This window comes from Lasioglossum baleicum, chromosome 1, assembly GCF_051020765.1.
Source record: "Lasioglossum baleicum chromosome 1, iyLasBale1, whole genome shotgun sequence".
Lineage (NCBI taxonomy): Eukaryota > Metazoa > Arthropoda > Insecta > Hymenoptera > Halictidae > Lasioglossum > Lasioglossum baleicum.
The window spans coordinates 6,296,819-6,310,615 of NC_134929.1; the positions used below are offsets into that span (position 1 = coordinate 6,296,819).

Genomic DNA, 13,797 nt, shown 5'->3' on the forward strand with positions numbered 1-13,797 from the left:
GGCAGTCGGTGTCGGTGTTGGTGTCAGTCAGTTCCCAGCAAACACCGAGTGCTCGCGCTTGTACGTACTTCGGTGTCGAAGCGACTGAGCCACGTCCACGGTAAACCCGCAACAAAAACCACATCAAAGGAATGTAATCTCCATACGAATGACCGATCTTCTGCCCGTGTACGACGCGCTCCAATACAGACTGTTCTTTGGCCACGGTAAGTAACAGAGCGGCGTCTCTCGACGACCGCTAGACGAGAAACGAGAGCCGTCGTCGATCATATCCACTCGACCACTACCTACATATCCGCAGAGACATGTGCACGCGCCGGATTGAAAGTTCCGTTTCAACGCGAAAACACATATCCGACGATTCACTCGATCTCTGTTTCACGTGTTCTTATATCGGTACTCCATTCTAGACATTCCTTAGAAGCTGCTCCGTTTCGTAGATTGTCGAACGGAAGCACGTGGACCGTGGACCTCGGAACTTGTTCCACGCCTCGTGCCCTGGCCCTCTCTTCGCGCTTTATACTCGATTATTGGTTCACCATGATAGCCAAAATCTGTAGATTATTTAAAACCTTATGTAGTTTTATTATTATTTCCCGTATTATTTTCTTTACAGTTTAAAGTTTGAAACGTCTTCATCCGGAAAACTGTCTTAGAAGAGAAAAGAAAATTTACATTTTTTATATGGCTACATTTATTTTTATGTGCTTGCCCTACGATTTATTTTACGGTTTCAGTGATTAGAACTTTCTTTGTAGTTCGTAGTTTCCTAAAAAAGGAGAAAATTTATATCTATTGTATGCCTATACATGTTCTCCGATAATTATACATTAACAAAACTAAAATAGAATTATAGAATCTCGTCTCTCGATTTAAAGGAAAATGATAACATACATATCTATTAGACTCTGGTCAGAATCTTCATCACGAGTCTGACACGATATTGTAGAGCAAGGGGTTTAAAGTTTAAATATTGATTACAAGCGAATCAAATTTTACTTCAGTTAAAAAGAAAGGTGTATAACATTCATATTTGTTAGATTTTAGGCTCGTTAAGGTGGTAGACTTGTCTTTCCAGGATTGCAAGGGTGCGGAATGCGCGTTCTCATTTCTCGATAATACATACAAAGATGGGCTTTTCAGTAGTGAAAAACGCTAGATCAAAGATCGATCTAGGGCGCGACCGCCCTAAAAAATTCCTATTTTTTCGTTTACGAGACGTAATTTGCATTATTCGGCAGCATGTTGCTATGGAAATAGTATTGTATGCTTCCGAATAATGCAAATTACGGTGCCGAAAAGAAGGTAAAATAATCGAACACATCTGAAATCAAAATGTTAAGTGTATGGCCTCTAAGTTGCACTATGTAGAATTTTTCATTACTTTTCTTTCTTGGTTGTGACTTAATGAGAGTTTTCCTGAAACTTTTTCTTGCGGGGCCCCGAAATTTTTGACCGCTTAGGGTCCCCACTTGTCATGATCCGCTCCTGATCCCGCACCCTTGGAATTCTGAAAACGAGTCTACCTAATATATACTATATACTTAATATATATTCATATTTTACATTAATATATACTTAACTTTACTTTACATTATAGCATCTTCTTGCGAGACGGTGTCGTTGCACCATATATGATAACGGATGCAGTTTCGACTGTCTGTGCGTTTCAATTAAGAAATATTGAGTTTACGCTAAAACAGAAACAACATTGACAATCTTGAAACTACAACCAATATCATAGGCCGTAGGCGTATACATTTTAATGGCATTCCATTACAAGAATGAATAATTGCCAATTGCTCTTTTATCCAGCATTAATATGAAAACACATTGCGTCGCTATTACGGAACGATCGCAGCGAAAGTGAATAATACATTAATTAATCGTAAGCGTTGCACAGCTATCGGAAACAAGCGCAAAAATCAGTGGCGCGTTACCCTATAGGCAACTTGGGCAAATGCCCGGGGCCCCGAACACAAACCAAGATCCAAGATCGAAATTCTACGTTTTTCTCGTAAAGTTATTTAGTTGGGGTTAGGGGCCCCGAAATTCTACTTTGCCCAAGGCTCCAACTATGTAGTTATAACGCGCTATTGGCAAGAATAGGGAGATAATCGCACAAGTCGATGAAGAATTCAAAATATGTAGAACTATGAAGATAATGGGTTCGATTTTCCTCGTAACAATAACGATGCAACGCATGATCGATTCGTCTCGAATCGCGACTACCACAAGTAGGAGACACTAGTAGAGCAATTAAATTTAAATTTATAACCGGTGCCGACGACACTTGTAATTGCTAATTAAACTGGCTGCCTTTATACAAACGCAGATGCAGATACAGATAACGCGATGCGGTTACGCGCGGTTTGTCGCGCATTTTCTGCTAGTAGACGTAGACGACCGACGCGACGCGACGCGAGGCGTGGGGCGATTCTCGCTTCATCGGAATGGATTTCTTTCAAAGAATCATTTTTTCCAGCCGACGTGACACGACAGTATAATTCAATTCAGTCGCACGTGTAATTGCTCGTTCCACCAGTTCGTATGTACCTGGTGCTGCACTTTTTCTAGAACAATTTATTAAGTGTGCAAATAAGCTCCTTCCCCTTTTTTTCTACGATCATAACTTCTGACTGAATTCGAATTACTTCCCGATTTTGGTGCCATCTGAAAGAGCGTTCTCTTTTAGGTTTAAGAAGAGTCGCGATGAGCGTTTTGGGCGTTTCCAGTCCTGTGTGACAATTTCAAGCAATACATTTGTGTCACTGCTTACTCTTTGCATTCCAGCTTAGGAAATCAGCTGTTGAAGCTGCTGAAATGATTTGTACGGCACTGGGAGAAAACGCTGTATCTTACAGAACATGCAAAAAGTGCTACCAAAGATTTTCTGCACCGAGAAAGTTCGACGACGGTAAGTTAGAGGAATTGCTCAAGGAAAATCCGACCCAGACGCAAGAAGAATTGGCAGAAAGATTGGGAGTGACCAGACAAGATTCTGGAAGAAGAATTTGGAAAAAACAGGGGAAAGAACTTATTGGCACACCTAATATATTGTATACATATATTGTATTGTATTCTTCCCTCGATTCCGCAAGAACGCTCGGAAAGACTGTCCGCGTTTCCGGTTTTGCAAGAACGTGACATCGAACCGATTGCGTGTACACGTGATTCACGCGCGGAACATTAGGAACAATACATATAACGCTGTCCAATCTATGTATATCAATTATACGGACTATGTTATCTTCGAATCGCGGAATCGGTGTCTTTACAGCGTACATTTCGTTTTTATCGTGAACGAACGCGCTTCGACAGCCTAATCGCGATCGTTCATACGTAAGTTTCGCGGAACTATTTCGTGTAACGTTCACGAGCGTTATCTCCTATGTCTGCGCGAATGTGTCGATCCTGCGATACAAGCATGTTCCATAAAGTTTTACCGATTATCGATATTTTTTCACGGCCGTCGTAAACTTGTCGCGACAAGTGCAGTGCACTTTCGCAGATTACCATCGAAGTTGTCGTCCCTTGATGCCGCGAGCGTGGGATAGTATTTTTAGGTTGCCGTCACGTTACACCCAGTCTATTCTTGTACCTCCACGAGGACACATTCAAACTTCTTTCATTTCCTTTTCTTCTCTTACGGGGGTAGTGTTGCTTCCAGAATTGCAAAGGTGGCTTAATACGCCCCTTCTCGGTTCTCGATAATGCAAAGTCTTTTCGTAGTCAAAAGAGCTAGATAAAAGCGTAATTACGAGGCGTAATTTGCATTATCGGAAGCATACAACTGCGCATGTAGCTATTTTCATCTGGCCTTATTTTTATCTGGCCTTTTTGACTACTGAAAAACCCCATTTGCAATCCTGGAAACGAGTCTACCGCCTGAAGGGCATCGAATCGGAAAGATTCGGAACGCAATTTCGCGAAATCCAACGAAAAGCTTGTCCGTGTCTGTCTTTGGTCGAAACTTTCGAAGGCTATCCAAGAATTGGTATTTAACGCGTTGTCTATAATCGCCGGTGCACACACGTGCGGATCCGCGAAGGTTTCAACCGTGTTCAACAACAATTTGTTTAATTATCGCCGTAGAAATGGCGCGCGACTGCTCACTTTGTTATCGACAAATAGACGATAATCGAAAGAGCTAATAAACGCCAATGGAAATGTTGCGGCCTCAACCTCCGTCCGTCGTCGCGTCGTTTCGTTCGCGCTTATGTTTCAAGAATGACTCCGAATTATGTTGTCGGAAATATCGAATATATTTCGAACGACGCGTCGCGTCGTCGAGCTCGGTCATTATCGTTGCTGTACCTATCGAAAACAAAGACGCATGAGCAATGAGCAGGGAGTACATACATGTAATTTAAAATAGTAAAAACGTTAAAACGATTCAAGAGCGTCCGCAATTTACGATTAATAAGTATTTAATTGTTAACCGCAATTTTAACGACTAAACTATGAGATTAATTGTTAATTGCGATTAACGATTGAAATAGAAATTTATTCGTCAATCGTTGATAAAATTTTTGCCCTAGTCTTGTCCGCAGTCTATTTAGTGATTAGTACGTAGCGAATAGTAGGAGAGGTCAAAGTATCGGTAGCAGCAGCTCTGTTTATCTTGGACGATTTTCCTCGCACAGATTTTCCTCGTGTCAGGAATTAGTTTCCGTATTAATAGCGTCGCGACCGCTATTTTATTCGGTGATACGCCGACACGCGTAATCACGGCTGCCAAATACTATCGGCCTGTCGGCAACGAGAATCCGACCTTCACCTTCGCCTACGTTTCTGACCGTCACGTCGACGACAGACGACGATTGACAACGATTGACAACGATTGACAACGATTTCACCGATTCGTCTCTAGAAAGCAAACGAATGGAACGAAGTAACAAGGCCCACAGACGACACGATTTGTAGTTTTCTCATTCATTCCAAGGATGATCAACTTTGCGATTGTCTTTGAGACGGTTGAAGCAACTTAGTTTGTTGTACGATAAATTGCATCGTCTGCGGACCGTTTAAATCTAACGAATAGCCTGACGAGGCGTTGCAAGTTGTGAGACGTTCGAAACCACCGCGCAGCGTCGGGAAATAGGCGTTACCCGGTCACCGCGACATCGAGCCCGATTTTTCATTGATACTTGCACTCGATCGAGCTCGTCCTTGATTTCTTCGATGATCCAACGCATGTTAGAACGCCGCGTTCGAATCGAAGCGAAGCGAAACGGCGCGCGGCGCGCCGGAGCCGGCGAGGTCGAGTGCAACTGGAATTGAAACCTTCGAACGACGAATTCGGAGCGGGAATATATCGATGCGCGATGAACTTCTGAAGTCGACCAACGATACATGTAGAGAATAACAAGAAAAGCCTAAAGCAAAGGGGTAAAAAGGGTAAAGATTACGAAGAGCGTTATTTTTCAATTTTATTGCCAACCACTCACTACTATTTCAAGTGTTTTATTTGATATTTACTATAAAAGGAATTTTCCTTGACTGCTACTTATATCAATGGGACTTATTTTTGTGAAACTTCTATTTGTTTTTCCCCAAATAATAAGACAATTAAATAAAGGAGGAACCAAATACACCACATCAAACCCCGTTTTATTTACATTTCTCTTTCTCTGATGACGAGTCGCACACTCGTCGAGGGAGTGCAAAGGGTTAAAATAAAACTCGGGAGCTATTTGATCTTGCTGATCGTTGCTCGCCCTTCATCTGTGGATTTTGTATCGTTTCAGTGACCACGGGAGAAGAGCGTGCCGGCGTTTTCTAAAGCGCCTGAAGAGGTCGAAGACCAGGCTTCTGTAATCGATGGGTTGAGAACGCGAAATTCGTGCTTCCCAGCGTTTTTTCTCACGTTGTAACCAAGGTGTATAGCTTACCGATGAGCCATGCTGAAGGTAGTAGGAGCCTCCTGGCTGCAGACACGCATCTCCACCTACATTCTCGTCGCCGTTGCTCTCCTGGGAATTGGAGCGATAATCCTCGGCGAGTTTGGACAGTAAGCTATCCTTGTTTTTCTCTGCGCTATACGTCTACGCCTTATCTACGTTTCCGTATATCTACGATTCTCGCGTATTCGTCGCGACAATAGGCAACAGGGAAAATTGGAGCTGGTAGCGTCGGGATTTTAGCGGTAACGAGCTCGATGAGACCGGTCGCAACTTGCCGCTCGAGTATCGGATAACGCGACGCGCGACGTCTGGCTTCTCAGATTCTTACGTCTTGCGTTTTACGTGTCGGGGGTCGCGTGTCGCGGGTCGGCAAACATCCCGTTCAACGGTTTATCTTGTACCAGTTGTATCGCACCCTATCTACATCAGAGTGTATGTATACAGTATACAGTATACAATACCAAGAGCACGATTAGTTGCTCGTTGAGCCGCGATAGACCATCAACGGATCTTGACTGCGTTTCTCCTCACAAGTATCTTCTGGAAAATCTTCTCACGGAAACTCTGCTTCGAACTAAAACTATACTAACGATGCTGTTCGTTTTTTTCTCGACAGCGTTGAACAAGATGGCACTTATTCAGCTACCGTGTCGTGGAATCGAAAAGGTGGGTACCGCATCGACTTCTGGGGCCAAGGCAACGATTTGAACGCAGTGCCGTCACACGCAGCCCGTGCTTACTATAAAACTGGAATTTTCGAGCATGGGTGAGCATGGTTAATAGTTCGTAGTTCGTATGTGCCTATGGAACACAACGAAGAAAAACTTTCTCCGTTCCTCCGTTCCTCCGTTGCGACGCGACGATAACGATAAACAATGTTACAGGTGGTCTTACATCGAAATTGAAACCTCCTCAAAATACCCGGACACTGTACAAGCCTACGCCGCCGGTCTCTTGGAAGGCAGCTTGACTTGGCAGTTGATCCATCATCATTGGCACAACACCGTCAGGGTGGTATGCGAGGAGAAGGTTGCCGAGTGCCAGATGTTGACGCGATATCTTCGGGAAAATACTATCACGATTCGCCAACGCGCTGAACTATTGGAAACCACGGATCCTTTTTGGCATATGGTACGCGCGTTTCTTTTTTTTTCGCTGGAGGTGGTTCATCGATATATTTCCAACCGATCGAATCCATAAAAAATAAATATACAAATATACGTATAAATAATGGCACCTAGGTTCTGCGATAGACAGAAATATACTCAGTAAGCAAAATGCTCGATTTTGGACGGGCATCTCCGCCAGCTCCGTGCTGGCCAAAAGAGCCGGCATCTGTCTGGCAGAACGAAGGCAGCTCGGTCCTGGATTCTGTCTGCGTCGCACTAATATTAGTGCCACAGACGAGGTACCTCGCGTCTCTGTGTTAGCGCGACCTGCCCTGAAGGCAGAATTCAGGGCCGAGCTGCCTTCGTTCTGCCCGAGCAGCGTCTGCCATACAGATGCCGGCACTTTTTGCCAGCAGGCCGAAATAAATACATAAATACTACTATAAGAAACACGTTTGCGTTAACGCCGCGCTGTTACTGCTGCAGGTACGATTATTTTACATGCAATTGGACGGTTTGGAAGCTGGCTGGAAATTCGCTGTACGCAGAAGTCGCGTGTCCGTGTCACTGGAATCCGACGATTTCCTTTGGCTCGCTCTGGCCTCCGACATACCCGGTTTTCAGCGGCTGTTCAACCTATCGGACATCCCCCTAAGCTCCATCATCTTACTGAAATCATTACCGCGAGACGATTCGGAACCTTTGATCGCGGTTGGCCATAACACCGCTACCTCGTAAGTACATAGCATTACGTTTTTCTCTCGATGCGATGTTCAATTACCTGACCAAACCGATAATTGTTCCGTACTTTTGTCCACGCGGCAAGGATAGCGTCAACCAACGTGGGTACCAACTACCAACAGCGATACACGCAGAGTTATTCGCTGCATTAACATTAACTGTACCGCAACCGGTCATGGTTAGTGTTAACCACCTAACGTAAACCTAATCGATCTTTCGTTTACAGTTACTCCGAAATGTTGAGACTTCTGAAGAAATACACGTTCGGATATCACGTGTTGCCTGCCACCAAAACTGCCGCTCCAACGCCAGCCCGGACGATAATAATGTCATCTTATCCCGGAGCTCTGTCGTCCCGAGACGAGTTTTATTTGATGCATGGCGAAGATCGTAAATTACTTGTAACTGGGACGTCTCTGTTGGCGACAAACCACAGCGGATGGAGCTTCTTGTACCCAAACGATCACGTACGACTCGTTTGCAATTACCAGACAGCGGCTTTTATCTTATTTTATTTTATTTTATTTTATTTTATTTGATTTCATTATATTTGATTTGATGCGTTTCAGGTGATGCTGTCGGCGAGATTGATGGCGGCAAATCGTTTGGCAACGAACGAGCAATCCTGGTTCAAATGTATGTCTCATCAAAACGGAGGAGCTTCCGCGATCCAGTGGATCGTCTACGAGCCGCGTTCTTCGGCCATGCTGTTGGTGGAGCAATTGCCAAGCTTGACCGTCGCTACGAATTACACGCACGAGTTCAAGAAAGCTGGCTACCTACTTTACAGCGGTATATCGAATTTTCCGAATGTCAACGACATTGTAAAACCTGCCAGAAAGGATGCGAACGATGACGAATGGAAGAACCGTTTGGCGCGTTTGCAAGAGAACATCACTACATACGAGCAATTTCGAAACACGATGCGTGGATGCAGCCAGGAAGATTGCGAGACTCCAAATTCAAAAGTTGATCCACTACAGGAATTAGCATATCGCGGTGATTTAGATACGGTGCCGGTGCCGTACGGTATCATAGACAGCAAAATTTTAGCCGTCGACAGCGATGGCTACGAAACTTTCGAAGCGTTTTCTGGACCAACTGTAATACGATCGAAACCACCCTTCAAATGGTCTGAAAAATTTCCTAACATTTCGCACATAGGACACCCGGATACTTTTGCTTTCGGAAACGTCGCTCATAGATGGGTTTGGACTTGATCGTCCTGTCAGTCTATTACTAAATTCTAGAACAGGCATGGGCAAATTTTTGCTCGATCGCAGGCATTTTCAAGGTATACTTGAAGATGGATGCTCCAATCGAGCAAACATTTGTCCATGCCTGTTCTAGAATGTGTACTCGTCATTTCGAAAGCGATATTTTATATTTTCAAACATTTTAACTGTGTTCCTTGTATGTGGATCATAATCTCCTTTAGATGAAATTTTAAGTAATGACATTATTATACATATACATACATATTTTTAATTTGTAAGCTGGCTCTTATCTTAGCCACCTTTGGTAACATTTTATGAAGTAAAAGAAAAATCAAACGCACTGTCTTCTTAATTATTACCCTCGTCGCTACCTTTTCATATTATAAAACGGTCGATTGCAAAAATAGCAATTTCTTTATACGCGCACGTAATAATCTTAGATGTAACGTAATGTAAATGCTTTAGTGTAAGAAGTGTGCCAACTAATTTCGACAGCTCCGAAAGATAGGAAAAAACCGCTCGGACGCTTTCAAGTTTCGAGTAGAAGGGAAAAGAAAATGTGTTTAAATATTTGTTGAAAACGAATCAGATTTTATTTCATCTAAAAAGAAACGTGCAACATTCATGGTTCAAATACACGCGCCATCGTAGTAAAAATAAAAATGAAGTTGTATACCGAATATTCAGTCACCGACGAGGTACTGTTAAAGACTGCCAGCCTTATGGGAGTTCGTGTCCCCGAATATTTCGGTGTTCTCTTACGCCCTCTAGGATATATTCTGTCTCCATCCAGAGAAACAGAAGGCCACCGACGGCATTTCGTCGGTGAAGAAGACCACTGAGGAGATTCTAGTCGCGACGCATCGGTGAAAAGGCGAATTATCATGAAACCATATCGATTATTATTAAATGTTACATTCTCCGCCATATTTCAGACGATGTTTTGGCACTATTTTGTGTCCTATCACAGACGAGATCACCATATAGGCTGTGGTCCTACTGTATCTTCAACAAATAACACGAGTTGCTTATCGGCGGTAAAAACTAGTTCGCGATTCTGCGATATTTGCGAAATCTCCAGTAGAGAGCGCATACGTTTGATCAGGTCGGCGCTCAGGAGAGACGGAAGAACATATGTTTAAGTAGTGGCGCATGCGCAGTCATTGCTTCCGCGACGTACCTAGCCATCTTTCCAGACAAGCAAAAGTGATTGTTTTCAGCTTTAGTCTTATTTAACGGAACTTTTATTAATGTCAGAGCCACAGTCCGCGCTTCTACTACGGAAACAATTAGCAGGTATCCAGTAAAATGAGTATAAGTGTTAAGTGTGATCCGTGCGGCGCATTCGAGCTCGACGAAAAGCCGGAACCGTTTTCGTACTCCAAACTCGTGCGACCTCCTCACCGCCGTGTCTCGACCTTCAAGATTGCTTTGTGAACATTTTTTCCCTCGCGATATCAATTTATAATCGAGATCCCTGCAACTGTATCTAGCGGCCGGTTCGATCTTTCGTTATCTCACAGTGGCCCTGCGCCCGATTAGGGCGTGAAAATCAATACGGCTACGGAACCGTCGTGTACCTCCCATGAATAACTTTAACCTAGCATTCGGAATCGCGTTTATCCCTAACAATATCCTTACACGATATAAGTCGGTTTTTCGCTTGTAATTTTCGTGCACGTCGAACGTCGTTTTCGCTGTTACCGAAAATAATTACAGGCTGTGTTATTTATAGCATTTAGCACGTCATACCGTGCACGACGCGATTTCGACTAAAAGAAAAAAAAGACAGAAAACCATGCCGTGCAACGACCACCGAAGGTCAGCCTCCTTCAACCCGCTAGTCTATTACTTTTGACGCGCGATCGACGTGATAAAACGTTCGAAATCGTTCCGCATCTATTCTCTTGGAATTATCAAATTTTTCTCTTAACGATTAACGGAAATTTTTAAACTGTGTACATACTCCGGTTTTTCATACAGTATTATGTCAACGCTGACTCACCGTCATTGACTCGTGTATAGTTGACGGTTACATATTTATTTACGAAAGTTCAATTTGACCCTAACCTGTACCGAACGAATGTGAAAAGTGTTGGCATTTCGTTCTCTGTATATAATGAATATTGTATATATACACACGAGACTTCGTGTGAACAGTGTTGTCCTCTAATGTTTTCGTGTGGTCAACATTTTCAAGTATCGCTTATTGTATTGTTTTGTTTTTATTTCTTAGCTCTCAGTGTTTTTATACTCGGTTCATGTACTTGTACTTTTTTAATGCGGAGGTACTCTGCGAAACGGAGTTGAATACGGTTATCGAAATGTGTTGAAATGAATTTTTACGATAATATTTCATCTGTACTCTCTTTTGTTGGACAGAACTAAATAAAAACCCAGTAGAAGGGTTTTCAGCAGGCCTCATAGATGACAATGACATATATCAGTGGGAAGTACTCATTATCGGTCCACCAGATACATTATAGTAAGTCCAGTTTTATAACATTGATCGTTTCGTACTTACAATTATTTGTATCAGCACTTCTATATATATGTATATAATTATTTCTGTCCTTCAGTGAAGGTGGATTCTTCAAAGCACACTTAGAATTTCCAAAAGAATATCCACTTAGGCCACCCAGAATGAAATTTATAACAGAAATATGGCATCCAAACAGTAAGTTTTATTTTTAGAGTCTTAAAGGGGTGGACTCGTTTCCAGGATTGGAATAAAGCAAAGATTGAGTGTTTCATTAGTCGAACATGCTAGATAAAAGATCAATCTAGGCTGCAGTCGCCCTCAAAAGTGTTATTTTTACATCTACAAAGTGTAATTTGCATTATTCCGTAGCATGTAGCTGTCGCAGCTTTATGAAAATAGCTATGTGCGCAGCTGTATGCTTCCGAATAATGGAAATTATGCTTTGTAAACGTAAAAATAGGACTTATCGAGAAATGAGAAAAACGAGTCTACCCCCTTCTAAAGTACGAATGATCAAAGTAAGATAATTTTCTTTGTTTATAGTCGAGAAGAACGGTAACGTCTGCATATCGATTTTACATGAACCCGGAGATGACAAGTGGGGCTACGAAAAAGCTTCGGAACGGTGGTTACCAGTTCACACAGTTGAGACTATTCTCATAAGTGTTATTAGCATGCTTGCAGATCCTAATGATGAAAGTCCTGCTAATGTGGATGCTGCCGTGAGTATATTTGGCATTAACGTAAACGTTTTTACCATCGATCGACATGGGAAAGATGTTGTTAAGAATAAAAATGATCACATTATAGAAAGAATGGAGGGAAAGTTATGCAGAATTCAAGAGAAAGGTGGCGAGGTGTGTCAGAAAAAGCCAAGAGGAGTGTTTGTAGGAGATGAACAAATATTCAAATGGAAAGACTTATTTAATTCTGGTAAATCTATATACTATTATATGTGCAATATAATCCGAAATATATTGTTTAAATATATATTTTCATGTATGTCTATAGGGAAGCCGTAAGCACTGTAAGAAAGAAACCGATGCTCAGCATTAAGCTAAATGAATCACAGTGCCACTAAAAACGGATAAAGCCTGACCCATCCTTATACAAAGCGAGGGAAAGAGAACATGTGTGAAAATAGAAGATAAGTTCACACACCTCTATCAAGTTTATACCACCGCCACTGAAGTACCATCCATTGATACGAAGAACATAAAGGAAATACATGCAGCTCACCTTTTACATAATAATAAACAGCTAAAAAAAACTAATTTACACATATATATGAAGCAAAAAATCATCTGTACGATTATTACCTTAATATTGATAGTTATAAAACTTAACTTCCTTGTCCCTCCTGCTCAAGAGCTAGCCCACAACTCATTACATCTAAAAAAAAAAGTCTCGTAATTTAAAATGTTTATGTTTATCATCATTGAATAACAATTCCTGTGTCGTTTCGTATTTTCTTACTTTCGTAAATATATATAAATAAATTTTTGTAAAGTCAACTACACAGTACGTATATATATGCTACAATTGTTAATGTAATGCCAGTAAAAATGAAAACGAAATATATGTGAATCAACAGTGACACTGATGCAAACATTATGTCGAATTAAGCTGTATTAGACTGCAGCAATGTAAAAAATAATGTGAAATTTGAACCGTAAGTTGCCAAAATAACAAATTCTAATTGAAGTGATAATACTAAGTAATGATATTTACTGTTAGAAATATACCATTACTTACAGCTGCTAAACATATAGTGTAAGATTAAGTACACATTACAAATGTTTTGTATACATTTTCGACCAGTGCCAGTTTGTAAAGTTCTATCATTCAAATCAACATTTCTATTCTATTGAAACTTGCGGTTCTAAATTAAACGACTTTTGTTCGGCTATATATATTATAATTTCATATTGTCAATTAAATTCTACAAGATGAAATGTGTCGTATGTTGAACCTATTTCCGTACATGTTTAATTAAAATGCATGTTCAATGAAAAAATATATATATACTGCGGTACTACGATAAAACATTCAATTATTGGACTGTTCAATTGTACGTTATATATGATTTATTTAGTAGTTTGCTTTGTAAAATGGCCAATGCGTATTGTTTTTAATTTCAATCAAAGAGATTAAAATTCTTTTACGTAAATATTAACTTTAACATATTTGAAAATTACTACTGTATCAAAAGAAAAAGCAAAAGTTTCACTTATTCTAACACAAATGTCGTAGTCGTATTATGTATAATTTAAAAACTACGAAATATGCATAAAATTAAAAAATCGATGAAAGTGTTCATATACGAAAACAACTGCCAATAA

The 13,797-nt window shown here is 41.3% G+C and overlaps 2 protein-coding genes across 2 annotated transcripts; both read left to right on the forward strand.

Moving 5' to 3' along the window:
* Positions 1-20: 20 nt before the first annotated feature.
* On the forward strand, positions 21-9,309 carry Lama (phospholipase B domain containing lamina ancestor). Its single transcript, XM_076433972.1, has 8 exons — positions 21-206; positions 5,751-6,013; positions 6,523-6,672; positions 6,791-7,037; positions 7,502-7,749; positions 7,983-8,223; positions 8,326-8,981; positions 9,098-9,309. Exons 2-7 carry the CDS (start codon positions 5,904-5,906, stop codon positions 8,974-8,976), a joined length of 1,647 nt encoding a protein of 548 aa, XP_076290087.1. The 5' UTR covers positions 21-206; positions 5,751-5,903; the 3' UTR covers positions 8,977-8,981; positions 9,098-9,309.
* A 799-nt stretch (positions 9,310-10,108) lies between these two features.
* On the forward strand, positions 10,109-13,064 carry Ube2g1 (ubiquitin-conjugating enzyme E2G 1). The gene is made up of 6 exons (XM_076427358.1): positions 10,109-10,269; positions 11,356-11,458; positions 11,553-11,650; positions 11,999-12,177; positions 12,266-12,388; positions 12,467-13,064. Exons 1-5 carry the CDS (start codon positions 10,224-10,226, stop codon positions 12,344-12,346), a joined length of 507 nt encoding a protein of 168 aa, XP_076283473.1. The 5' UTR covers positions 10,109-10,223; the 3' UTR covers positions 12,347-12,388; positions 12,467-13,064.
* Positions 13,065-13,797: the final 733 nt, after the last annotated feature.